Source organism: Microplitis mediator, chromosome 8 (genome assembly GCF_029852145.1).
Source record: "Microplitis mediator isolate UGA2020A chromosome 8, iyMicMedi2.1, whole genome shotgun sequence".
In the NCBI taxonomy this organism is placed as follows: domain Eukaryota; kingdom Metazoa; phylum Arthropoda; class Insecta; order Hymenoptera; family Braconidae; genus Microplitis; species Microplitis mediator.
Window position 1 is genome coordinate 8,669,078 of NC_079976.1, and position 24,844 is coordinate 8,693,921.

Genomic DNA, 24,844 nt, shown 5'->3' on the forward strand with positions numbered 1-24,844 from the left:
ACATTGTACAAAATGTTTTTAATTTTTAAAATAACTACACAAAGAAAATTTTTTTTTCAACTTTGCTTTGGACTATCTTATAGAAAATTTAATTTTTACAAAATTGTTTATGTCCATTTTTCTTTTAAACTCAACAGAAACAAAGTTACAGAGGGCCGAATAGAAGAAAAAAAATAATTAATGGATTAATAACAGAAAAAAAATTATTAGTTCAACTTATCAATCAATTAACTCAATATACTTTATTATTCATTAAAAATTTTTGAATTCAACAATATTTCGAATTAATCACAAAACAAAATTTACAATACAACAGAAATTAATTATAATTATAATCCTTCAGAATAATATTAGATTATATATGATTTTTTTCTCAATAATTCAATTTTTCTCAACTTTAAAGCTCAGTAACAGTCTTTCATAAGCTCTATTAAAATAGCTCTAAGGACTATTTTTTTACAGTGTAATAAACACTTTAGTAATATATTACATAAATTAAATAATGTAATTATATATAGATAAATATTTGCTGAATAGATATTTTGTGGTGTGCTTCAGACTTCAGACTAAGAAATTGACTGTTATTGAAATTATTATATCTTACTATGACGTAATAAATATAAAGAAAAACCCAGACGTGATTCCAAATAAGCCATTAATAATGTGAATACATATTAAAAATATCATTAGGCTGATACTTTTACAGAATTTATAAGATAATGCTTTAATATAAACAAAATTCATAAGTATTTGTTAATACCCGAAAAAAAATGAACTACATAACTTGAGAAACGACAAGTAATACAAAGATAAAGTGATCAGTAAATATTATCATTATAAATAGTTATTTTTTCATTTATAATTAAAACGTGAATAATTATAGAATGAGTACGAAAATTTATTGTCTGTATCATAGAATATTCAAAACTGAATATCACAAGAACTATCAGTCTGAGAAATTTGGCCAAAAGATGCTTTTTTCCGGGTAATATGTTTTTCTTCAAAGTTGATCTTAAACACTTAATTATTTATCAAGCACTTTAATTATCGAACTGACAACCCATTTACTTGTTTAATAAATTATACTTGGCATAAATCATCTCCATAGACATTAAATACGAAAACAACAAATAATCAATATTAATGTAATTGAAATAAAAAAAAATGTATGTACAGCAATCGATTTCATTAAAATTATACTTATTATTGTAATGTAAATTGTTAAGGAATAACGATATAACTTCACAATTCAAAATTTTTTTCATATAATGGATAACAATAAATTGAAACAAATTTTTTTTACTAATCATAATATGAAATTTAATCATAATGACAACTCAGTATACCATCGTATTGTAATGTTAATTCAATACAATATTTTTAAAGTTGTCGGATTGTCACCATGGGCAGCTAGTGGATTCTTACTACGTACTGAAAATAATGATTTTACAATCCAGACTTCTACTTACGGAACGCTGTATAACATATCGTTAATTTTATTATTTTTTTCATATGTTGTTTGGTCATTTAATGAACTGATACCTGAAAGAAATCTCAAATCGATTATAACTACAACAGTTGGAAAAAATCTACATATTTTAGGAACAATAACTACAAGTTTAATATGGATTATTTACGTTATACGTCAGAAAATAATTATAAATATTGTTAAAAAATTAATAAGTGCGGATATAATGTTACGTAAATGTAAATTTTATGATTTTGAAAATAATTACATTATTTATTTAATAATATTTAGTAATGTTTTTATGACATGTTGTTTGACAATAATGGTTGTTTATGCTTATCAACCGATATTAGTACCAATAAGATTTATTCCTGGTTTGATTAATAGCTGGGTATTGATGCAGTACTCATTGCTGCTAGATATTATTATCAAAAAATTTGAAACTATTCAGTTAATCATTTTGAAACTGGGAAATGTAAACAATGACATTGAATTACAAACGCTATTTGTTACAAAACTACCTCTGCGGGGACCGATTGAATGTGATATTGATAATATGGCGGGGGTTCATAAGAAATTGTGTGAAATTTGCAGTGAGGTTTCAAATTTTTATGGATTCCCCATACTGATGACGATCATTTATTTTGGAACTTCGAGTGTTTTTTTCTTGTACTTCATTACTTTGTCATTTTTTGCGGAATTTAAAGATGAAATTATAGTAAATTATTTAAGTGTTGGTACTTGGTTTTTGATCATGATTTTTGGATTCATAGTAATGACGGCAAATGTAACGAAAACTATTGAACAAGTGATAAATTACATTTTTATAAATACGTTATTTGAATTGTCGGTAAATTAATTATTTTCTTTTTATTAGAGTGAAAGAACAGCGCATACTATCCATTTACTATTGGATCGATGTACCATGGATAGAAAAATTCAAAAAAATGTAAGATGAATTTTTTTTTAATTAATTTCTTTCGTTAATTCAATTGCGATCTTTTTTTTTCTTTTTAACCACAGCTAGTAAGATTTTCACGTGACCTTCTTCACCAGAAAATAGAATTCAGCGCTTCTGGTATCGTATCATTAGATGGTTCTCTTCTACAGTCGGTAGGTCAATAGTATATCCTGAGAAAAAATAATTTAGATCTACGTAGATCTGAAATTTGGAATAGGATCTCTGATGGTTTCGGTAGATCCTCAATAATTTTAGATCTATGGTGATCTCAAACGAATTCGATCGATCTCAGCAGGTCTTCCAAGGTTTCACAAAATGATAATGAGAGATATCCTTAGACTTACGGAGATCTACGCAGAACGAAAAGTCATAATTTCCGTGATTTAATTTCCACAAATCTTTGTAGATCTCTTGAAAGAAAAATCCCTGGTAACTATGAAAATTACCTTGATTTCCATAGATCTGCTTGAAGTATCGGAGATCTAATTTAGAAAAATCAACTCGGCATATACCTACAATAGATCTAAATTGTTTTTCCCTGAGATTTTATGCCTAGGGTGTGAAATTAAGACTCTCTGACATATTTAATGTATTAAAATTTTCAGATGTTTGGTACGATTGTGACTTATCTGATAATTCTTATACAGTTTCGACTTAAATAAAAAAATGTAATATAATAAACATGATAAATAAACTCGTAAAAAATTAGCTCATATCTTATCACTTTGTTGTTCAAAAAATTTCTATAAACTAATAGATCCTACGATGTAGAGTGCAAATAAAAAACATCTTCAATTTTATTAAATTTTTGTTTCAAACAAATCTTGTAGTATAAAATTTTTTTTTTGTACAATAGAAGATTTGATTAGCTTATGCTGTAGCACAATTTTTAGAAAAATTTTCACGAAGATTAACAGACTCAGCTTCAATTTTTTGAGGATTTTGTATATGCAGATTACAGAAACTAATTTCTGGCTTGCCATCAATTATTTTCCCTCCAACAACAGCAACTTGGTCACGTTTAAGTGGAAGACCACACATGCCTTCGTCTGGATGAGTAAGTAAGTATTTAAGATTGAGTGCTTCTACTGCTTCAGGATTTGCCTGAAAAAATATTCACCATAAAACATCTACTCAAAAATAAGCATTCTTAAGATAACTATTTTCTATATAATTTAACTGTTAATTACTCTGTAAGTTTCTAGTATATCGACGTGGTATATGTTATTTATTGGTTCTTGCGTTTTTCCAGTATCCGTAACTTTTATTTTAACAACTGAAAATGAAATTATAATTTTTAATTCATTATCTGAATATTTACATATATATATTATTAATACCAAAGTCAGAATTGCAAAACAAAGTTTGAAGTGGAAAGCCAGCACAACTGCACCCATTTGTGTAATCAATTGTTAATGAACTCAAAAAAAATAGTATCAAGAATCTTTTCATCTAAAAATTATAAAAATATATATATAATTTGGAATTTATATTATAATATATTATTAATTATTATGGTCCGTACTTTCAATGATTTAAAAATCCTCAACAGATAATTTCTTATAAAAATATTTTATGAAGTCAGTATAGATTAACTTCGAGTAATGATCACTATTTGAAATAACGTCTTTATATACTGTCTCCATTCATTTATATTCATGATATCTTCTATTTTGTTGTTTTTAAATAAATTCTAATCGGGAGATGTGGGAAGACTTGAGGTCAATGTTAAGTATACATATTTACATATATATATGTACATTTGTAAATGTTACATAAAGTATGATTATTCGAATATAATAAAAATGATATTTTTCCCAGAATATTTGTGATCAGAATCTCATCAATGAGGAAGTCATATGCATGTAGTGAGCACTTAAGCAATATATGACGTAGATGAATAATGTAATTATATATATTTGCTGAATAGATATTTTGTGGTGTGCTTCAGACTACGGCATCGACTGCTATTGCAATAATTATATAATTATTATGACCTAATAAATATAAAGACAAAACCAAGATGTGATTCAAAATAAGTCTTTAACAATGTGAATACATAATAAAAATATCATTGAGCTGATACTTTTAGGAAATTTATTAAATATTGCTTTAATACATACGAAATTGACAAATATTCGGTAATAGCTTTTAGTGACAGTGACGATTCCTTTTTCTTATTTGCTTACAATCGTGACCGGTAGCCGCACTAACGCCTTAGAACTCTTTTCTAACGACAATGAGCGCGATATTACTTCTCGGAATTCACCATTTTATGTACTCTTTGTAGAGGTCCGAACTAATTCTCTACTACCTCTGGTGCTGAGCGGTACCCCTTAGATGTCACCCTTCTATCCGTCGACTTGGTGGTCAAGTCAAGATGACGCGTGTCGTTGTACCGGCAAGGAGAAGCTATTTATTTATTTGACCAACCAAGGTGACCGCTTCCAGAACCTTCTTACGCTACAATTGCATAACTTCTTACCCTTCCAAGGGAATGCTGAACCCTTCGGATAACTTGCATCCGCAATAGAAATATTTTATATAAAATGAACTAACCGAATACTGAATAATCAGAAGATATAATTTAGATATTCATTATTTTTCTCTCATCTTGATTAACCTTTATTTAACCTCGGCTACCACACGTGCGGCATAGAACCGCAAGAGAAGTAGTCAGAAGTCACCAGTAAACCCATAAAAACTAGACGCCAGTATAGCTTGCATTTGTATTTTTGTACAAGAGCAAGGACTCGGTCCATGATTTATGACATTTTCCCTCTGTTTCGGACTATATAAACTCGCGGTTTTTCGGTCTAATTGTCTAGTCCACTTGGTCCAGTCGAGTCTAAGCCTCAGTCGCGATTTAACATCTTCGCTCGTCTCTTTTAAAAAAAGTTACTCTGTGAACCTCTCAACAATCCAAATATTATTAATCCACGCAGTCAGCCTAGAAGTACTAATCAAATAGAAATTGAACATGGAATCTCTGCCTTGCTCATCATACAATTTGCAATAATTGAACGATCTTCCAACCAACAACAACTTAATTGTACAACAGAAGCTGAATAAAATTCATATAAGCAACTGTAAGTTCTCAAGTTTTGTTATTTATTTTAAAATAATTCTTCATAATCGTTACCGCAACAACGAGGTCTCCGTAGCCCGAGTAAAGGACTTAAGTGTCTTGACTCAAAATAAGAGACTGTGCATGATAATTGTCTTTAATTTAGGGCTGTACAATTTAGCCGGTCAAGCCGGTTAAAGAAGTTAACCTGGCTAACTAGCTGGCTGGCTGCTCGGCTTAGCCGGTTAACCGAAATTAACCAGGCTAATTAGCTAAAGGTTAAACCGGCTAATCGGCTAATTTTATATTTTATGAAATATCTATGTTTTCAAGTATTGATAGGCATAATTCGACTGAAAATGAATTTATTACGTAGTATTTAAAATTAATAACAACAATTCACATATGTGAAATATATTTATAAAAGTTTTTTAATATAGTTTTTTTATCATATCTCTATTTTGGTATAAAAAATTTGTACACTAGAAGTTTCTGGTGACAGACAGCTTCTTCTGGCGGAAATTATATTGCCTGCCGTTGAAATAACCCGCTCGGAAAGTGTACTGGAAGGAGGAATGCCTAAAAATTTTCTGGCAAAATTTGCCAGGATCGGAAATTTGTTCCGCTTGGAATTCCACCAAAGTAGTAGATTGTCTGCCTTTGGAATTGTAGGCTCTCGGTCAAATCTCATCATTTCTTTCTTAATAGCACTTTGGCATTCAAGACTTGCCATTCTCTGCAGATTTCCAGACAACCCGCGTACAGGATCAAAAAGATAATTTAAATCTCTCTCCCCCTGATTTTTACTCAAATCGGGTTCATTTACTGTAATCAGAGAATTATAGTAAATGAACCTGATTTGAGTAAAAATCAAAGGGGTAGAGATTTAAATTATCTTTTTGATCCTGTACGCGGGTTGTCTGGAAATCTGCAGAGAATTTCTGCCAAAAGAAGCTGTATGTCACCAGGAACTGCTAATGTACTAATTTTTTTATACCAAAATAGAGATATGATAGAAAAACTAGATTAAAAAACTTTCATAAATGCAAATCGTTGTTATTAATATTAAATACTACGTAATTAATTCATTTTCAGTCGAATTATGCCTATCAATACTTGAAAACATAGATATTTCATAAAATATAAAATTAGCCGATTAGCCGGTTTAACCTTTAGCTAATTAGCCTAGCTAATTTCGGTTAACCGGCTAAGCCAAGCAGTCAGCCAGCTAATTAGCCAGTGTAACTTCTTTAACCGGCTAAATTGTACAGCTCTACTTTAATTGCATGTTAGACGTAACAAAAACTTACTTTAGACTAAACTTTTAGTACAATCCTGGGATTATTATTTTTTTCTTTTTTCTAGTCCAATGTATCGTCAATTAACACAAAAACAAGTCAATCAAAAAATAAATTTACACAATTTCAATAAAATGTTGTTCTCAATTGAATATAGAAAAATAACAGCTATAGTGAAAAAAAAATCGTGTCAATTAAGAAATAAGATAAAATTAGATAAAATACTTAAAAAATTCTGATAAGAAACGAACGAAATATTTGTAGTTAAAAAATTATCAATACTTGTAATTAAATTGATAATGAGATATTTACTATTGTTCAATTTAATTTTTTTTCTGGTCGAAACGTCTTGAATGGTGATTGGTTCTCAATAATTTTTAGTTAAAAACAATTGATTTGTTGTGGTGTAAGCTTTTTTCAGCTCAGAGAAAGGTAAGTTAATTTATTTAATATAATTAACCGTCGTATCTTGATTACAAAGTAGCGTTTGAACAGATTTTGTAAATTTTTAATTATATTTAACAGTTTTAAACCACAAATTTGAAATTTATATAAATTCATTTCGAAATCAAGGCCGCAATTAAATATTTCTTGAAGCAAGACATTTTTGTTCCCCTCCAAAAATTTTTTCTAGCCCCAAGAAAATATTTGTTTTCAATTTATAATGCCAAAATTTTTGGGTTGAAAATTATCTGCAGGGGAGTAAAAAATATTTGTGTCAAAAAATTCCTTTCTTTCTGCACGGAAAAAATAGAACTGTTGCTACAACAGGGCATCGCCCTGTAACAGCTACAAGGCTTGCCTTGTAGCTGCAACAGGAAAGCCCGTAGAATTCACAAGATCAGCCCTGTTGCAGTCACAGATCTATTCCTGTTGCAGTCACAGGAATAAACTTGAATTCGTAAAAAATACAATAATCTGAATTACTGATGGCGTTGATTCCCCAGAAGGAGGCTACGAGAATGAATGAGTGCTTTGAGAAAGTATACTATGATCAAGTATAAACATTATGTATACAGCAATGAGCATCTTCCATTTTTTTTAAGCAGGGTACTTTCTAATCAGAGTATATATAGAAAGCGAATTATATATATTCCACGTAATCTAATCGAATTTTTGTGTTGAATTTTAAAGACACTTTAATAATATTCCAGAATAAACCATGGATTATTCAAAATATACATTTTTAATGATTATTGTTATTAGTATACTTGGTGTAATTTTTTCATTACCTGTAAGTGAATCAGATGACAAAAATACTAAAAATAAAGAATGGAGACTAAATATTGTTCACACTAATGATATTCATGGGAGGTAAATGTTTTTTAAACAATTTTAGTGTCTATTCTCGATCGCTATTTTTTTTATACATTATACATATATGTTTGAAGATTTGAGGAAACATCAGGCGGAGAAGCAGCATTACCCTGCAAAGGACATATAGGCGGTGATGGAACATGTTATGGAGGATTTCCACGAATTTCTACTCTTGTAAAACAAGAAAGAGAAAGAAGTAAAGCATTAAACATACCGATACTCTATCTCGATGCTGGTGATATTTTTGACGGTTCAAAACTATTCGATAAGTACACGGATAAAATATCTTACCGACTATTCAATGCACTTGAACCAAATGCTACAGTAAGTATTTAAACATTACTATATGAAAAAAATATAAGATTGAAGCCTAGTGTTAGTAGCGCCAGACAAAGGCTTCTACAGCATTATTTTAATGTTTTTTTTTTTGTTTTGTTTATTTAGACATTAGGAAACCACGAATTCAATAAAGGAATTGAAAAGTTAATATCTTACATAGATAATTTGTCATTTCCGGTAGTGACTTGCAATTTGGATTTAACCAACGAACCATCGGTTAACCGGCCAAATTTACACAAAAGTATTATTCTAGATGTAGATGGCCACCAAGTTGGAATAGTTGGATACACATATCCCGGAGCTAGAAAGTTAGGGCACATCGAATATTTGCCCGAAATAGAACCTATAAAAAATGAAGTTTCAAAGTTTAAGAAACAAGGAGTTAGAATAATAATCGGTTTAAGTCACTCGGGTTACAAATTTGACCAACACGTTGCCGAAGTTGTTGACGACATAGATTTAATAGTAAGCGGTCACTCACACTCATTATTGTCTAGCGATGCACCAGTTGGCACCCAAATTCTTTCGCAGATAGTGGAAGGTCCTTATCCGACAGTAATTAATAAAATGGAAAATGGGAAAAATCGTAGCGTTTATATAGTCCAGGCTTACGCTTACACAAAATATCTAGGAAACTTGTCGGTTGTTTTTGATGACCAGGGTGAAATTAAAAGTTTTGAGGGAAAACCTATTTTGCTGGATGACAAAATAAAAAAAGATCCAATTCTTTTGGAAGAGTTTGATAAATTCCCAGCAGATCCGATTAATTTGACCGTCGTTGGGTACACAAGAGTTCCTTTGGAAGGTTACATGTACGCTTGCAGAAGGAGAGAATGCACTCTCGGAGATGTTGTTGCTGATGCTCTTATTGAATACGTATGAATTTAACAAAATATCGTTATTTATGTTAAAAAAATTTTAATTATTTAAATTCATAATGATTATTTGTTTGAAATTAGAATCTAAACAAAACTGAGAGTAATAAAGGCTGGACAGATGCTGCAATAGCTCTGATAAATAGCGGATTACTTGCAGATGGTATGAGCAACGTTAGAAGAAATCCGGTAACTATAATAATTATTATAAATAAATCAAATAACGAAATTATTATAATCTTTTCTATTTATAGATCGTTCAAGAAAACATTGATCTTTCAATAACTCATAATAATAAAATTTACAAAATGGAGTTAACTGGTAAAGATCTTCGTGACCAATTCGAATACAGCTTGCGTCAAATGGAAAACTACAAAATTTCTGAATTTTGGGGCGGATTTTTACAAGTCTCAGGAATTAGAGTAAATATTGTTTATTATAAAATACATAGTATTTATTTATAGACATTTACAGTAAATTTTATTGTCTAAAACTTTAAAAATCTATTAATCTTTTTCAGGTAACATATGACCTGAGTAAACCTGTTGGGTCAAGAGTAATTCCCGATTTGTTCTTTGTCCGTTGCGCAGAGTGTGTATTTCCACACTACGAAAAACTTATTGATGATAAAATTTATAAAGTACTTATGGATGAAAATCTTGCCGTAGGAAGATTCAATTTAAGTCATCGGAGAAGCAAAGTTAATACCACACTAGGTGAGTATGAGAGGTTCTTAACAATTTGTACGGAACAATGTGACAGTAATTGATCGAATTTTATTTGATTTTTATACTTTTATAGATGGTGAAGTTAAAGATGCGGTACGTTGGTACATAAATGCCCGAAGTCCAGTACACCCCGAATTAGGCGATAGAATTCACTATATTTTACCTTCAAAGAATTCGGCATATCCGCCCTCTTGCTCGGGGTACATATATTCCAATTTATTAAGCTGTACTGAAACAGATAAACAGCTACCAAAATTTATTGAAAATGCATCCAATCAAAGTAGCTCAGAGGAACAAGTCGAAATTACCAATGAAAGAAATTGAATATTTGGTTAAAAATTTTAATAAAAAGTTTATTTAAACCAACCACAATAACCTACTTTTTTTGTTGCTAATTACCTTTGATTAAGAACTTTAATTAGAATCAGAGAAGAAGGAAGAGGAGGAGTTTCAATCGGAGTTTTTAATTAGGGCAATGATTAAAATACTTCCTTTATTTAATATGATTTTAATACTAAAAAATTACTCAGTTTTCAAATTTTCATATATTTGACTTGTATGCGGTTCTAATAATAAATTTAGTTTCAAATGTGGCGCTTAAAAGTAATCATAAAATCCCTATAGGTGGCTGCAGTCACGCCAGAGTATCCTTTAGGTCTCTAAAAAACTGTAAAAAATTTTTTGTGTAATAATGGTCTCCGAGTACTTTAAACAGAGGGTTCAGTGTAAATTGACGGTGTGAAATTTTCTTGGTGTTAAATATCAAGTGGTGTACTGTAAACACGGTATGATTTTTTTTTTAATTTCCCGCTAAGAAAATTTGAAATTTTCAAAAATTCAGGAAGTTATTGGTTTCGGTTCGATTTTCGAAAATCGAATTTCTAAGAGATCTCGACATTTTGAGGTTCTAGGAAGCTATTCTGACTAATTTCAAGATGATGTCCGAGTGTATGTATGTACGTATGTACATATGTAAATATCTGTAACTTTTGAACGGATGAACCGATTTTGATCGCCAAGGCGGCATCCATCGCGACTTGTCAATATCTAAAAGCTGTGAAAAATTGAACTTGATCGGTAGGGCTCGTTCAGAGATATTCCAAAAATAAAATTGTTTCAAAAATGTTTTTTTTGGATAACTTGTAATCCGCTCGATGAATTAATTCCAAAATCAACTGGGCTCCAAAACTTTATAAGCCGCGTCGAATGCCACCTCAACCATCAAAATCGGTTGATTCGTTCAAGAGAAACCGTTGTCGAAAAAATTGAAAAAAAATTTTTTTTTCGTTTTTTTGAAGTATCTCAAAAACGACTAGATAAATCAATTTCGAAATCTGATCAGCTTTAGAACTCAATAAAACGCGTCGATTGCCATCTTAACCGTCTCAATTGGTCAATTCGTTCGAGAGATATCGTTGGAGAAAAAAATGGTATAAAACGTTTTTTTTTTTTCGAAAACGTATTCCCGACAATATTTTCGACTTCAAGGAGCTCGAAAATAGCAGGAAGTTTTAGGGCTGGCCCGCAGGGTCAACCGATAGACCGATTTTTTTTACAGCGTTCGGTGTTTAGCTCAAATGTTGTCCGATAATATAATCTATGTATTTAAAAATTATCAAATTGTAACGGGGTAAAATTTTAAATTTACAACTTTAAATCAACCTGATTTCCCGCGGTTGATTAATTACCCATAGTACCCCATATGCGTTACTAATTTATCGACTTGTCGCCGGGCGCGCTAATTTAAGGGGCTCGTCCCCAAGACCCAATAAGGAAATAAGTTGGAGTGGTGGATTTTCCGATAAGGGCCGAATGATCGCGAACTTAAATTTGATAAGCGAGTGCCCGAAGGGAAGACGGACACAGTCGCCGGACGAGTGACCACACGTGAACAGCAAGAGAAGTTGGAGGAAAGAACGTGGTCAACGGAAATCGGCAGGAGGGCTGAAGAAGTAAAGGACGCCACGATCAATTGGATAAAGGAAAATTATACAGAGGTAAATAAATTGTCGGCCGGTTGCCACAATTTATTAATTAATTAATTAATTAAAAATTAAATAATTCGTGGGCAGTCGCCATTTCCGATCTGATTAAATTAAATTACGAATTCTCGGCAAGAAGGCCAGAATTCAATACAAAATTACACGCGGTCCGTCTGATAAATTCTCGGCAAGAAGGCCAGAATTTCTTAAACATTAATCATAAATTAAAAGTTTAATTTCTCGGCAGGAGCGCCAGAAATTATAAATAATTAATCTAGTCATTAAGAAAGTGTATACAGTAAATTAATCAATTTAATTAATAAGAAAATATAATAATACAAAATTTACAAAACTGAAAATTAAGGGAAAATTAAAAGTGCAGTGAAAATAGTGATGACGATAAAACTATAATAAAGTAAAATTAATAAATGGAAGTCAGTTCTTGATATGAAATTTGGGTATTAACGTGAAGACTAGTGGTAATTGAATTAGAGAGATATAGCGTCAGTCGTTGGCGTCAGTTTTTCAGCGTCACAAAATTCTTTACTTAAAAACTGATGTCTGAAAAACTGAAAATATAAAATTGTCGTGTCGATAAAAGTGTCGTTAATAAAACGTAAAAGAAATAAGATCGTAGAGTCAGTAAAATTATAAATTGGAAATTTCGTATATAAATTTAGTCCAGTGGACAATTAAATAAAATTGAGATTAATAAAAGTGTGTGAGAAGTAATCGGGAAAATTATAATTGTAAACGTGTGTGTGAGTGTGAATAAAGTCCTGGGGACTCAAGTATTAAAACGTGTGTGTGTGGGTGTGAGAAAAATTAAGTTTCCTGTGGAAACGTTTTAAAATAATAGATCCAGGGGATCTGGCAAGTTGCCAATTTATTTTATTTTATATGATCCAGGGGATCAGGCCGGTGGCCATTTTCGTATAAAGTCTAGGGGACTAATTTTATTAAGATCCAGGGGATCAGGCCGGTGGCCATTTCGTTATAAAAGTCCAGGGGACTCGTCGTTAAAATAAATAAGATCCAGGGGATCAGGCCGGTGGCCAAGTTGTTATAAAGTCCAGGGGACTCATTCGTTTGTTTAATTAAAAGATCCAGGGGATCAGGCCGGTGGCCAATTCGTCATAAAAGTCCAGGGGACTCGTCGTCGTAATTAATAAAGTCCGGTGGACCAAATTTTATCATTTGTTAAGAATAAAAGTCCGGTGGACAGTTTTGCTATAAATAGTTATAAGGAATAAAAGCCCGGTGGGCATAATTGTGATTTGTTAAATAAAAGTGAAACTTATATTGATATAAAATTGTGTGTTACATAAATTTAATCCCTCAATCTCCTCACTCTTATACTTTTCAACGACCCTGATTTATAATATTAACATCTCCGGTTCTGGAAGGCCGAGTCTTATCTTCCAGTGGCGCCCTTAATAAGATCAATTAATAAAGGGGCCAAACTTGGCAAGGTTGAGATATACCCTGTTATAAAATAATATGTAGATTACAGCACTATTATATCGTTATTGTAATTGAAGTAGATTATTTAAAAATTAAAATTAAATACTTAGTTAAAGTAATAAAGAGTTTTAAATAAATAACTTATTATACCATTGGTGGTACGAGCGTTCTATTTCAAACGGTCTAAAATTTAATACCATGCGCCGTTTAACTTTTACACCAGCGGTATTGAAAATTGTAACACCAAATCATTTACACCACACCGTGGACTTGAAATTTTTGCGGTGTATACAAATCTACACAGTAAAAAAGGATGCGTCAGTGTAAAAAAAGAGTGTTAAATAAATCAATTATTGAATTTTCAACACTTTCGAGTATTAATTCAACAATGTTATTATTTTGCTTGAACAGCTTTGATCGATTGATTTTTTAACACACAAAGAAATCCACTTTTTACATGTTTCTTTCTTGTGGTAGTGATATTTCTATACTAAAATTAACGATAGTCGATACCATATGATAAAAATTTGGTGACAATAGAACACTTAATTGCACACCTTAATTGGTCACCGGTAGTGACCTCTCCGCTTTGCGTTCAAGGTGTGCAATTATGATAGTATAATAACGACAGTAAAACGTTATCGTAAAAATAGTCATAATAGTTTCCTTAAGACTTTAGAAGTTTTCCGTTGAATAAAAACTCGGTTTTTTTTAATTAGGCTAACACGCAAAAAATAGCAGAAAATATTGTGGTTTCATCTAGTCGTGCGACACTTCTACACGGCGAGAAAAATTTTGTCATTTATAAGTGATTTAAAGTATAGTCAAACCGTTTATTGTGAAAATAACTATTCATTTCTTAATTATTGCAGTACGTACAGTTAATTTAACAACATCCTTGTTTATTTTAATGATCTATAGTATCGTTAAATGAACAATTCAATGTTCGTCTTCTAATAAGAAATAATTTTTTTATTTGAACCATACTCCGAAAAGTTGCTATCAAGATATAATTTAGTTTGACAAAATAGGTTATCGTTTTGTCATTGTAAGTATTCGTATCGTTATATTGACGGTACGATAGATCGTAACAGCGTTTATTAAGAACGTGGAACTTGCGCAGTTGAGCCAATGTCAAGCTAACTACCAAGAAGCCTTTGTGAGTGTTGTGTCACATACGTCTTATTAATGATTAATGAGCTTTTCGGTTATTAAAATTGAGATAATTTAATTAAAATAGATGACTGAGTCAAAAATTTTCACAGTCTGATTTTAACAATTATTTTTCAATGTAAAAAAATTTCATTGCTTCCATATAATTTTTTTTTTTGCTTCATTACAATTAATACATTGATATTAACCGCGAATTGACATTTTCAGTTTTAAAAAACGTATTTTTATTTGTTTTTCAACCAATAAATTTACTTGTTAAAAGTTTTTTTTTAAATTATTGCAAGTAATTGATTAATCAACACAAGTCACTGAGCCTGAATATTGAAACATATCATATGAAATAGTTAATGAGGCTGTATTGCAACTTGACGTCTTTCAATTTACATTAATTTTTTTTTATCAAAAACTATCGACAAGATTGTCTTACACGGAAAAAAATGAACTATATAAATTAAGAACGACAAGTACAAAAATGATAAAGTGATCAGTAAATACTATCATTCTAAATAGTAATTTTTTTATTTATGATTGAAAAACGTGAATGATTACAGGATAAGTATGAAAATTTATTGTCTATGCAAGAAAAATTACTATTTGTACTTTAAAAAACGTAACTGATACTTAGAAAATTGACGACACGTATGATAAAATTTATTATTTGGAATAATAAAATTCCCCATATTGATACCCGGGTTCCGGGTTATAATTTCAAACACTAATTTTTAAAGTTAATTTTTTTCCGTGTATTAGTGATTTTTCGGATATCTGTAATGACAATAGTATTGCCATTTTAACGTTCTGCTGCGATGATACTTGGATATACAATACAATAATACAATTGCACGACTCTTAATACGAAGCATTAGAGTGTGCTCTACGATCGAAAAATTTTAAATTGCTGTAAGGGATGATTCTGGTTCATGATTTTCAAAAAAATCGATTTTTTTCTTTACATTCTTCGAAATTATGTGTATCTAATAAAAGTACATATTGTGTAAAAATTTGAAAACGATCGGAACAGTTTGAATATGTTATTCTGTTACTCTTACGTTCCTGAGTTGAAGAATTGATTGATTCTCTGTTAATACTTTTGATTCTCTTTGTTTTTCACTGTTGAAAAAAACCGAAGTAAAATCATACGAAATACCACCTTCTCATTTAACTCCATGTAATTTTAATTGTCTTCTGGTACTCTGCTGATGATAATATTTCTCGTTTTACACGTCAATAATATCGAAAAAAAGAGGATCAAGTAAAAGATTTTCAAAATTCTTTTTTGACCCTCCTTTATTTGCTTTTGATTCTCTTTTACTAAAAGTTAATTTTTAGAAAAATTAAATATTATGTTTATTATAAACATTAAATATTTAAAATACATACAAATTAGGGGAGGGTGGGGCAGAACGGCCCCCCTAAGCCAATTATTACTTTTTGTGGCTTTGAACCATAAGATTACTTTACTTTTGTCCTATTTCGAACAAATTTATGGACATTTTGCCAAAATTCTGAAAAAAAATTTTTTTTTTTTGTGGGGCAGAACTTCCCCCCTCCAAAAAATGATAAAAAATTTTTTTTTTCGTTTTTTTGTTTTTTTAAATTGTTTTCATCATTAAGGATTTATTTCTTTCTCTTGACAACTATTTTTGGTATTATGTTACTCAAAAAAAATTTTTTTAGGTGTAATAAATCGTTCACTATCGATTACCTTAATTACTAATTGTTATTTAATAAAAAAAAAAAAAAACAATTCTATAGTTTTACTTTATTTCAAAAATTTATCAACTAAAAAAAAAATGTTATTTTTAGAAATTTTTAATGACCAAATTTGCCTCTTACATAGAGAAACGGCGGAAAAATATGAAAAAATAATTTTTCCGGAAGTTTCGGCTGGTCCATTTTACCCCCGGTGTTATGCGTAGGGATAGAAATGTGGAATTATAATAATTTTTTTTTAATTTGACGATAAAAATATGGAAAAATCACTTTTTCGAAATTTTGGGCTTGTTCATTTTGCCCCCAATGTCATGCGTAGGGGTAAAAATGCGCAAACATATCGGATTTATAGTAATTAGTCGAAAAAAAAAAATTTATTTTTTGATCAAAATTTCAGGGGGGGGGGGCGCTCTACCCAGGGGGGCCGCTCTGCCCCACCCTCCCCTATAAGTATTGTTTGAGTATAATTTGGATAAATTATGAGAAATATAGCAAAAAGAAACTGGAATCATACTAAATACCAAGTATGTTTTAGATATTTTTTCTATATAAACGAATCGGCTAGGGTACTGATATAATGATGCTCTATTGAAGTCTACTAAAGTATGTAAACTGCAAACACAAACATGAATACTTTTTTTTAAGTAGGTTTGGTCGGCCAATGCTCTCGAAAACGATTGGTAGATTTTCGGTTGATAAAACTTTTTAAATTTATTTTTCAAAATCGAACTTTCGTGTTAAGTTTCAAAAATATTTTAATAATATTCCAGAATAAACCATGGAGTATTCAAAATATATATTTTTTATGATGATTGTTATCAGTATAATTGATGTGATTTTGTTATTACCTGTAAGTGAATCAGATGACCAAAATACCAATAATGCAGAATGGAGACTAAATATTGTTCATACTAATGATATACATGGGAGGTAAATCTTTTGTAAATAATTTTATTATTTATTTTCAATTATAATTTTTCTTATATAATATATAGAAGGTAAAAGAGCTAGTACTCGATCACTCCATGTTATAGTTATAGATCAAATTGAACGGAATATAGTATAGGGCCGGATAGCTCAACTGGTAGAGCACTCGGCGCGATACCGAATTGGTCTGGGTTCGATTCCCAGTTCGGGCTATCTATATTTTTCTCAATTTATCTATAAATTGTCTTATTGAGAAGGTTATTTGCATGTTTGCATGTTTAGGTTTCCACTATATAAAAATGGTATGTTTATTTATATTTAGTCAAATTCAGTAAATATAGATGTCAATACATGAGTGATCGAGTACTAATTCCCTGATCTGATACTGGGTCTCTTATCTTAAATATGTTCAAAGGTTTGAAGAAACATAAGGAGCAGAAGCAGCACTACCCTGCGAAGGACATAGAGGCGGTGGTGGGGCATGTTACGGAGGTTTCCCACGAATTTCCACTCTTGTAAAACAAGAAAGAGAAAGAAGTAAAGCATTAAACATATCGATACTCTATCTCGATGCTGGTGACATTTTTGAGGGTTCAAAACTATTCGATAAGTACACGGATACAATATCTTACCGACTATTAAATGCACTGAAACCGAATGCTACAGTAAGTATTTAAACGTTATTATATGAAAAAAATATAAGATTGAAGCCTTGTGTTGGTAGCGCTAGCCAAAGGTTTCTGCAGCAAATTCGAGCGAGGTTTTTAATATAAATAAGTAAAGTAATGAAAAAATCGAATTCTCTATTACTGAGTATGCACAAAAACCTTTTTTTAACGTTTTCTTTTTTTTTTTTTATTAATCTAGACATTAGGAAACCATGAATTCACTAGAGGAATTAACAAGTTAATATCTTATATAGATAATTTGTCATTTCCGGTAGTGACTTGCAATTTGGATTTAACCAACGAACCATCGGTTAACCGGCCAAATTTACACAAAAGTATTATTCTAAATGTAGATGGCCACAAAGTTGGAATAGTTGGATACACATCTTCCGACGTTAGGGGTTTACGACACATTAAATTTTTATCTGAAATAGAACCTATAAAAAATGAAGTTTCAAAGCTAAAGAAGCAAGGAGTTAAAATAATAATCGGTTTAAGTCACTCGGGTTACGAATTTGACCAGAACGTTGCCAAAGTTGTTGACGATATCGATTTAATAGTAAACGGTCACTCACACTCATTATTGTCTAGCGATGCACCAGTTGGCACCCAAATTCTTTCGCAGATAGTGGAAGGTCCTTATCCGACAGTAATTAATAAAATGGAAAATGGGAAAAATCGTAGCGTTTATATAGTCCAGGCTTACGCTTACACAAAATATCTAGGAAACTTGTCGGTTGTTTTTGATGACCAGGGTGAAATTAAAAGTTTTGAGGGAAAACCTATTTTGCTGGATGACAAAATAAAACAAGATCCAATTTTTCTGAAAGAGTTTGATATATTTCCGGCAGATCCGATTAATTTGACCGCCGTTGGGTACACAAGAGTTCCTTTGGAAGGTTACATGTACGCTTGCAGAAGGATAGAATGCACTCTCGGAGATGTTGTTGCTGATGCTCTTATTGAATACGTATGACTTTAACAAAATATCCGTCTTTATGTAAAAAATTTTTCATTATATAAATTTATAATGATTATTTTTATAAAAATAGAATCTAAACATAATTGAAAGTAATAAAGGTTGGACAGATGCTGCAATAGCTCTTGTAAGTAGTGTATTACTTGCAGATGGTATGAGCAATGTTAGAAAAAATCCGGTAACTATAATAATTATAATTAATAAATAAAATAACAAAATGATTGTAATCTTTTATAATTATAGATCGTTCAAGAAAATATTGATCTTTCAATAACTTATAAAAGTAAAATTTACAAAATGGAGTTAACTGGTAAAGATATTCGTGACCAATTTGAATACAGTTTACGTGGAATGGAAAACTACAAAATTTCTCAATTTTGGGGTGGATTTTTACAAGTATCAGGAATTAAAGTAAATATTGTTTATTATAAAATACATAGTATTTATTTATAGACATTTAAAGTAAATTTTATTGTCTAAAACTTTAAAAAATCTATTTATCTTTTACAGGTAACATATGACCTGAGTAAACCTATTGGGTCAAGAGTAATTCCCGATTTGTTCTTTGTTCGTTGCGCAGAGTGCGTATTTCCACATTACGAAAAACTTGTTGATGACAATATTTATAAAGTACTTATGGATGAAAGACTTGCCGTAAGATTCAATTCAAGTCATCGGAGAAGTAAATTTAATACCACACTAGGTGAATACGAGAGGTTCTTAATTATTTGCACGGAATGATGTGACAGTAATTGATCGAATTTCATTTGATTTTTATACTTTTATAGATGGTGACCTTAAAGATGCGGTCCATTGGTACATAAATGCTCGAAGTCCATTACACCCCGAATTAGGTGACAGAATTCACTATATTATACCTTCAAAGAATTCGGCATATCAGCCCTTCTGCTCGGGATACATATATTTCAATTTATTGAGCTGTACACTCGTTGTCATTAATGCCTGGCCTCCCAGATTATAGAATCTTTACCAGAAAGGGGGCCAGGCATTGATGACAACGAGTGTACTGAAACAGAGGCTACCACAGAAACACGGAGACCAAACGCTACGGAGAATAAATCTAATAAACGTAGCTCAGTGCAACATGTCGAAATTACCAATAATAAAAATTGAATGTTTGGTTGAAAGTTTTAATATAAAGTTTATTAATACCAACCACACTGACCTACAGCTTTTTTTATTAATAACTACCTCTGATTGCAATCTCCAATTGGAATCACAGAAGGAGGAAAGAAGAAGTTTCAATCGAAGTTTTTAATTAGGGCCATTATTCAAATATTTCCTTTACTTAATATGATTTTAATACCGAAAAATAACTTAGTTCTGAAATTTTTATAAACTCGACTCGTATACGTTTCTAATAACGAATTAATCTTTCAAGTGTGACACAAAAAGTAATTTAAAATAAAAAATCTCTGCAGATATATGTCTGCAAAAGATTATCAGAAAATGGAAACTAATCAGATTATTTTTTATTATGTCCAAACCAATTGATTCCAGCAATAACCCGATAAAAAAAGATTTTATATAACTGTATACAGTTATATATGAATTATATACAATTGGATAGAGGCGATACATAATTATATGAAATTTTTATATAATTATATACAATCGTATATAATTCTATATAAAAATGCAAAAAAGAATAATAAAATTATATACAAATGTATATATTTGTATACAATTATATAGAATTGTATATAATTATATATAATTTATACGAAAACATTATGTGATTATATACAAATGTATATATTTATATACAATTTGTATACGATTGTATATGATTGTATACAACTAGATATAATTATGTACGATTGTATACAATTGGATCAGGCCATTATTTCTATCCAATTTATATATAATTTTATACAATTGTATAAAATCTTTTTTCATCGAGAAAAATTTAAGTTATAACGAATACTCAAACAATTGCTTATTTATCAATACCCAAAATATTTTTTTTTTCCGACCACATCAAAATAAATATTTTTATTTATGTTCTCGGTATTTTTTTTTCATATTTATATTTATTTATATTAAAGCTAAAAAAATACAGCTTAGATAAAATTCAATTTTAGAATATGTAATAATTTACATAAGAAGTAACCCGCAGATTTTTATTAAACAAAAACGAAACACAATAATATTGCACTGTGATTATATGATAAATAAAAAAATATAAAATATTGTTATATTTCGGAATAAAAAAAAATATGATCCATCAATTGAATAAATACTGTGTATTTTAAGTATAGGCACACTGATAAGAAATAGATATATAAAAGTGAATTTTTTCAATCCAGTGGTACTTGCAAACGAATTGGTATCAGTAATAACTCAATTCAACATTTGAGTAAGTAATTTTTTAATTAATTACTAGGAGATATATTTTCCATGACTCATAGATATATCCAACAATATATCAAAAAAAACTTTTATTTGTGGATTAGAACTATTCCAATAATATTGTAGTATACTTAACAACTTTTTCGTACCAATTTTTTATCTTAAAATTATTAATTTCAGTTTACAATTCATTACTTTGCGAAAATGCATTCAAAATTATTGTTAATTGCTTTATTGGTTGCACTACTGGTAATTTGTGCACGAGCACAAGGTCAGTGTGCTTTGACGGGTCAAGCCGTAAGTAAAAATAATTTCGATTTTGTAATTTATAAACTTTATGCTATGAAACTAAAACATATTGTTTTTTTTGTTATTTGTATCAGTGTGATCCTTTTGCGGAAAAGCCTTGTTGTAATTATTACGAAGAAGTTTGTTCACGTTTTGGTAGAGAGGAGGCAGCAACGTGTAAAGTCGCAAACTGTTAAAATTTAACAGATGTAAAGAAAAAAAAAAATATTGAATGTTTAAATTATAATATGTTCAATGATATATTAAATAAAATTTAAACATCAGAATTTACAAACAAATTTTATTTTATTTTTTCACCCATTTTTCACATGCACACTAGAGTACACGAAGAAAACGTGTCTCGAAAATATAGTAATATTTCATATTTATTCAGTAAAAAAAACCATGAATGAAAATTACTTTTATCTTCCCGCTAAGAAAATCGACGATTTTCGAAATTTCGGGAAGTTATTGTTTTCATTCCGATTTGCGAAAATCGAAATTTCATCAGATGTCGACGTTTTGAGGTCCTAGGAAGCTATTCTGACTATTTTCAGAATGATGTCCGAGTGTCCGTATGTATGTATGTGTGCGTTTGTGTGTGCGTGCGTGTATGTGTATGTGTGTATGTATGTGTGTGACCGGTCTATAACTATTCAACTAATAAACCGATGGTTTAGGCGGCAATCGAAAGAGCTTGTTGGCTATCAACTTTTCTGAAAATTTCAGATCATTTGATCAAGTAGACTCGAAAATATACAGATATTTTCAATGAGATTTCAAAAATGACTATATTCGTTCATGCATGATTATATCTAATCATATATGATTATATATGATCAGATCTGGCCAATTTTCAGATCTGATTATATATGGACTTATTTATAATTATACAAAATCATTTTTTATCGGGTAAATATGTATACTATACTTTAATATAAATATATAACAAATGAAAAAATATTCTGCTTATTTGTTAATTCCCGCGAAAAAATATGTATTGTTTTCGAGACGGATAACAAAGTAAATATTTTTATTTTCTTTCGTTTTTCATAAATTTCTTAATAAAGCTAAGAAAATATTATGTGTGAATGAAAATCAATCTGACTGTTTTAAATCATTTATAAATAAGAGGTAACGGACACATTATTATTATTAAAAAAAAAATATCACTAAAATGAAAAATATTAAAAAATTGATTTATCAGTTGAATAAATATTGATGGTTCTTTACCTTAAGTGACTGATAAAAATTAATTTTTTACAATATAGTGATACTTGCAAGAAAGTTGGAATCAGCAGCAGCTCAATTTAACATTTGAGTAAGTAATTATTTAATTAATTACCATTAGTCCAAAAAGAAAAAATCCATGTAGGCAGATAAAAAGGAATCCTAGGTTTCCTAAAATATTCTATTTACTTGTTCGAAAAACCTTACTCTTAGTCAAAAAATGTAGTTTTTAGAATTAAAATTTATGAAACTCTCCAATATGAAATTTTAATAGATCCTATACATTATGATCATAGTTTCCTTAAATTAAGGGGATGTTTTCTATAATATATAAAAATCAATTTCTATTTGCATATAAGAACCGTTCCAATAATATTTATTAGGCTTTGAATTTTTCAAAAATCTACCCGTGATAATAAAAACTCTTTAAAAAATTTTTTCAGACCAATTTTTCATCTTAATAATTTTTAATTTCAGTTTACTATCAATTACTATACAAAAATGCATTTAAAATTTGTATTATTTGCGTTATTAGTTGCACTACTGGCAATTTTCTCACGAGCAGAAGAACAGTGTGCTTTGACGGGTGAAGAAGTAAGTAAAAATAACTATTTTTAGTTTAGTAATTTATAACCTGTTTGCTTAAAAAGTAAAATAAATTTTTGTTTTTTCATTATTTGTATCAGTGTAATCGTTTTACCGCTAATCCTTGTTGTAAGGAGGACGAAAAGTGTTTAGGTCCGATTGACCATAAAACCTGTACTTTCTTCGAATATATAGAATATGAAAAGGACAGAAAATAACATTTTATATTTTTTTCTTTAGTTTAAAAAGATAAACAAATATTTACTTCAAAGACTCAATGTATTAATTAATTTATAACATGTTCAATAAAATCGACACATTCGAGTTTACAAACAATTTTAATTTTCTTTTCTAAACCCAATTACATGCGTTTTACACATGTATTAAATCCTCAGTACTCACACGGATACAAAAGTTTTATATAAATCTGTGTCTAAGTCTGAATAGTCAGCCTTGAAGAAGTCTGAGGCAAGATTGTGTGTATAAAATGTCTTGAGTAAATTCTTCAGTCGGAATCGTCTTTCTTAAGTCCCTTGAGAAAAACAGTTGAACGAATTTCTTGGTGCTTGAGTCTACTGCTTAATTCTGCAGCAAATCTGGCGCAACAGACTGCAAGATTTTGAGAAAGACTGAGCTGTAGTAGGAGAAAGCCAAAGGTGTCTCGCAAACATTCCAGCTCAGGTTTTGCGCAAGCAACTAGGCTAGTTGTCTGCAGCGCTATTTGTACGAGAGGAAAAATACTTATAAAGAGCTTCAACTGTAATAAATATTTATAAATACAAAATATATGTGTAGAGTAGAAGTACCATTTGTGGCCACTGCTCTCTTTTTGGACATATAAGACTTCATTTCAATTAATGAGCAGTTTAATTAATTAATTAATTAATTAATTTTTTAATTAATGGCCCTAAGGTGGCCAGAAACGGTACCTCTATCCTATTGTAACACGGAAAAAAAATTTAGGTTGCTACGGCAAGTTGAAATAAAGAAATGCCAACACTTATTTGGAATAACCTTAACCAGACGTGTAGTCACGCCGACTACGGTCATCAATGTTTACTACAAATTTAATTGTAAGTTATATTTATGGCCCCTGGCAGCATTGTCTTAAGCAAGTTACTTAACGAATGTCTTTCTGTAAATTTCTTACGATAGATTTAAACAAGACGTGAAGAAGATGTATCTCATAAGTATACTTGCCAAAGATTTCATCAAGTCTTGCTTAAGATTCTTCTTAAAAACTTTCGGAAATCTGTAGAAACAGTCTGCAGCAATTCTTAACCAATATGTCTACTATATATCAATGTTAGGTCAGAGTTGCTGCAGAATTGCTGAAGATATCGGGTTTCTTTTTTTCTGAATCACTCCAAGCTCAACACACAGTACCTATAGCTGATCCAGTGGTCTTC

General features: G+C 30.2%; 3 protein-coding genes and 1 long non-coding RNA gene across 5 annotated transcripts; 3 read left to right on the plus strand and 1 right to left on the minus strand.

Annotated features, from left to right (window-relative positions):
• Nucleotides 1–3,219: 3,219 nt before the first annotated feature.
• On the minus strand, nucleotides 3,220–4,108 carry LOC130673383 (metalloproteinase inhibitor 3-like). The gene is made up of 4 exons (XM_057478371.1): nucleotides 3,955–4,108; nucleotides 3,770–3,881; nucleotides 3,620–3,705; nucleotides 3,220–3,533 (listed from the first exon to the last, which is right to left on the minus strand). Exons 2-4 carry the CDS (start codon nucleotides 3,879–3,881, stop codon nucleotides 3,300–3,302), a joined length of 432 nt encoding a protein of 143 aa, XP_057334354.1. The 5' UTR covers nucleotides 3,955–4,108; the 3' UTR covers nucleotides 3,220–3,299.
• A 2,847-nt stretch (nucleotides 4,109–6,955) lies between these two features.
• On the plus strand, nucleotides 6,956–10,530 carry LOC130673382 (protein 5NUC-like). 2 transcript variants are annotated; one of them, XM_057478369.1, is made up of 8 exons: nucleotides 6,956–7,226; nucleotides 7,949–8,108; nucleotides 8,186–8,435; nucleotides 8,556–9,326; nucleotides 9,410–9,514; nucleotides 9,580–9,747; nucleotides 9,846–10,041; nucleotides 10,127–10,529. In XM_057478369.1, the coding sequence occupies exons 2-8, from the start codon at nucleotides 7,957–7,959 to the stop codon at nucleotides 10,375–10,377; spliced, it is 1,893 nt and encodes a 630-aa protein (XP_057334352.1). In that variant the 5' UTR covers nucleotides 6,956–7,226; nucleotides 7,949–7,956; the 3' UTR covers nucleotides 10,378–10,529. The 2 variants fall into 2 exon arrangements, with proteins under 2 accessions (XP_057334352.1, XP_057334353.1); XM_057478370.1 differs by lacking the exon at nucleotides 6,956–7,226 and adding an exon at nucleotides 7,693–7,844 and having other exon boundaries at nucleotides 10,127–10,530.
• A 6,778-nt stretch (nucleotides 10,531–17,308) lies between these two features.
• LOC130673335 (protein 5NUC-like) lies at nucleotides 17,309–20,429 on the plus strand. The gene is made up of 7 exons (XM_057478311.1): nucleotides 17,309–17,315; nucleotides 17,745–17,977; nucleotides 18,180–18,950; nucleotides 19,033–19,137; nucleotides 19,203–19,370; nucleotides 19,470–19,662; nucleotides 19,748–20,429. The coding sequence occupies exons 1-7, from the start codon at nucleotides 17,309–17,311 to the stop codon at nucleotides 19,939–19,941; spliced, it is 1,671 nt and encodes a 556-aa protein (XP_057334294.1). The 3' UTR covers nucleotides 19,942–20,429.
• Nucleotides 20,430–21,182: 753 nt separating this feature from the next.
• On the plus strand, nucleotides 21,183–23,771 carry LOC130673158 (uncharacterized). The gene is made up of 5 exons (XR_008990844.1): nucleotides 21,183–21,339; nucleotides 21,513–21,629; nucleotides 21,716–22,941; nucleotides 23,328–23,444; nucleotides 23,537–23,771. It is a non-coding gene; the product is annotated as an uncharacterized LOC130673158 (long non-coding RNA).
• The last annotated feature ends 1,073 nt before the right edge of the window (nucleotides 23,772–24,844 follow it).

Bases quoted from the DNA above. Each gene is read 5' to 3' on its own strand.
- LOC130673383 (XM_057478371.1), bottom strand. From the start codon at position 3,881: ATGAAAAGATTCTTGATACTATTTTTTTTGAGTTCATTAACAATTGAT. The intron at 3,706-3,769 runs GTATTAATAATA...TTTCATTTTCAG, and splicing joins GTTTTGCAATTCTGACTTTG to TTGTTAAAATAAAAGTTACG. The intron at 3,534-3,619 runs GTAATTAACAGT...ATATTTTTTCAG, and splicing joins ATATACTAGAAACTTACAGA to GCAAATCCTGAAGCAGTAGA.
- LOC130673382 (XM_057478369.1), top strand. From the start codon at position 7,957: ATGGATTATTCAAAATATACATTTTTAATGATTATTGTTATTAGTATA. The intron at 9,327-9,409 runs GTATGAATTTAA...GTTTGAAATTAG, and splicing joins CTGATGCTCTTATTGAATAC to AATCTAAACAAAACTGAGAG. The intron at 9,515-9,579 runs GTAACTATAATA...TTCTATTTATAG, and splicing joins GCAACGTTAGAAGAAATCCG to ATCGTTCAAGAAAACATTGA.
- LOC130673335 (XM_057478311.1), top strand. The intron at 19,138-19,202 runs GTAACTATAATA...TTATAATTATAG, and splicing joins GCAATGTTAGAAAAAATCCG to ATCGTTCAAGAAAATATTGA. The intron at 19,371-19,469 runs GTAAATATTGTT...TATCTTTTACAG, and splicing joins TACAAGTATCAGGAATTAAA to GTAACATATGACCTGAGTAA.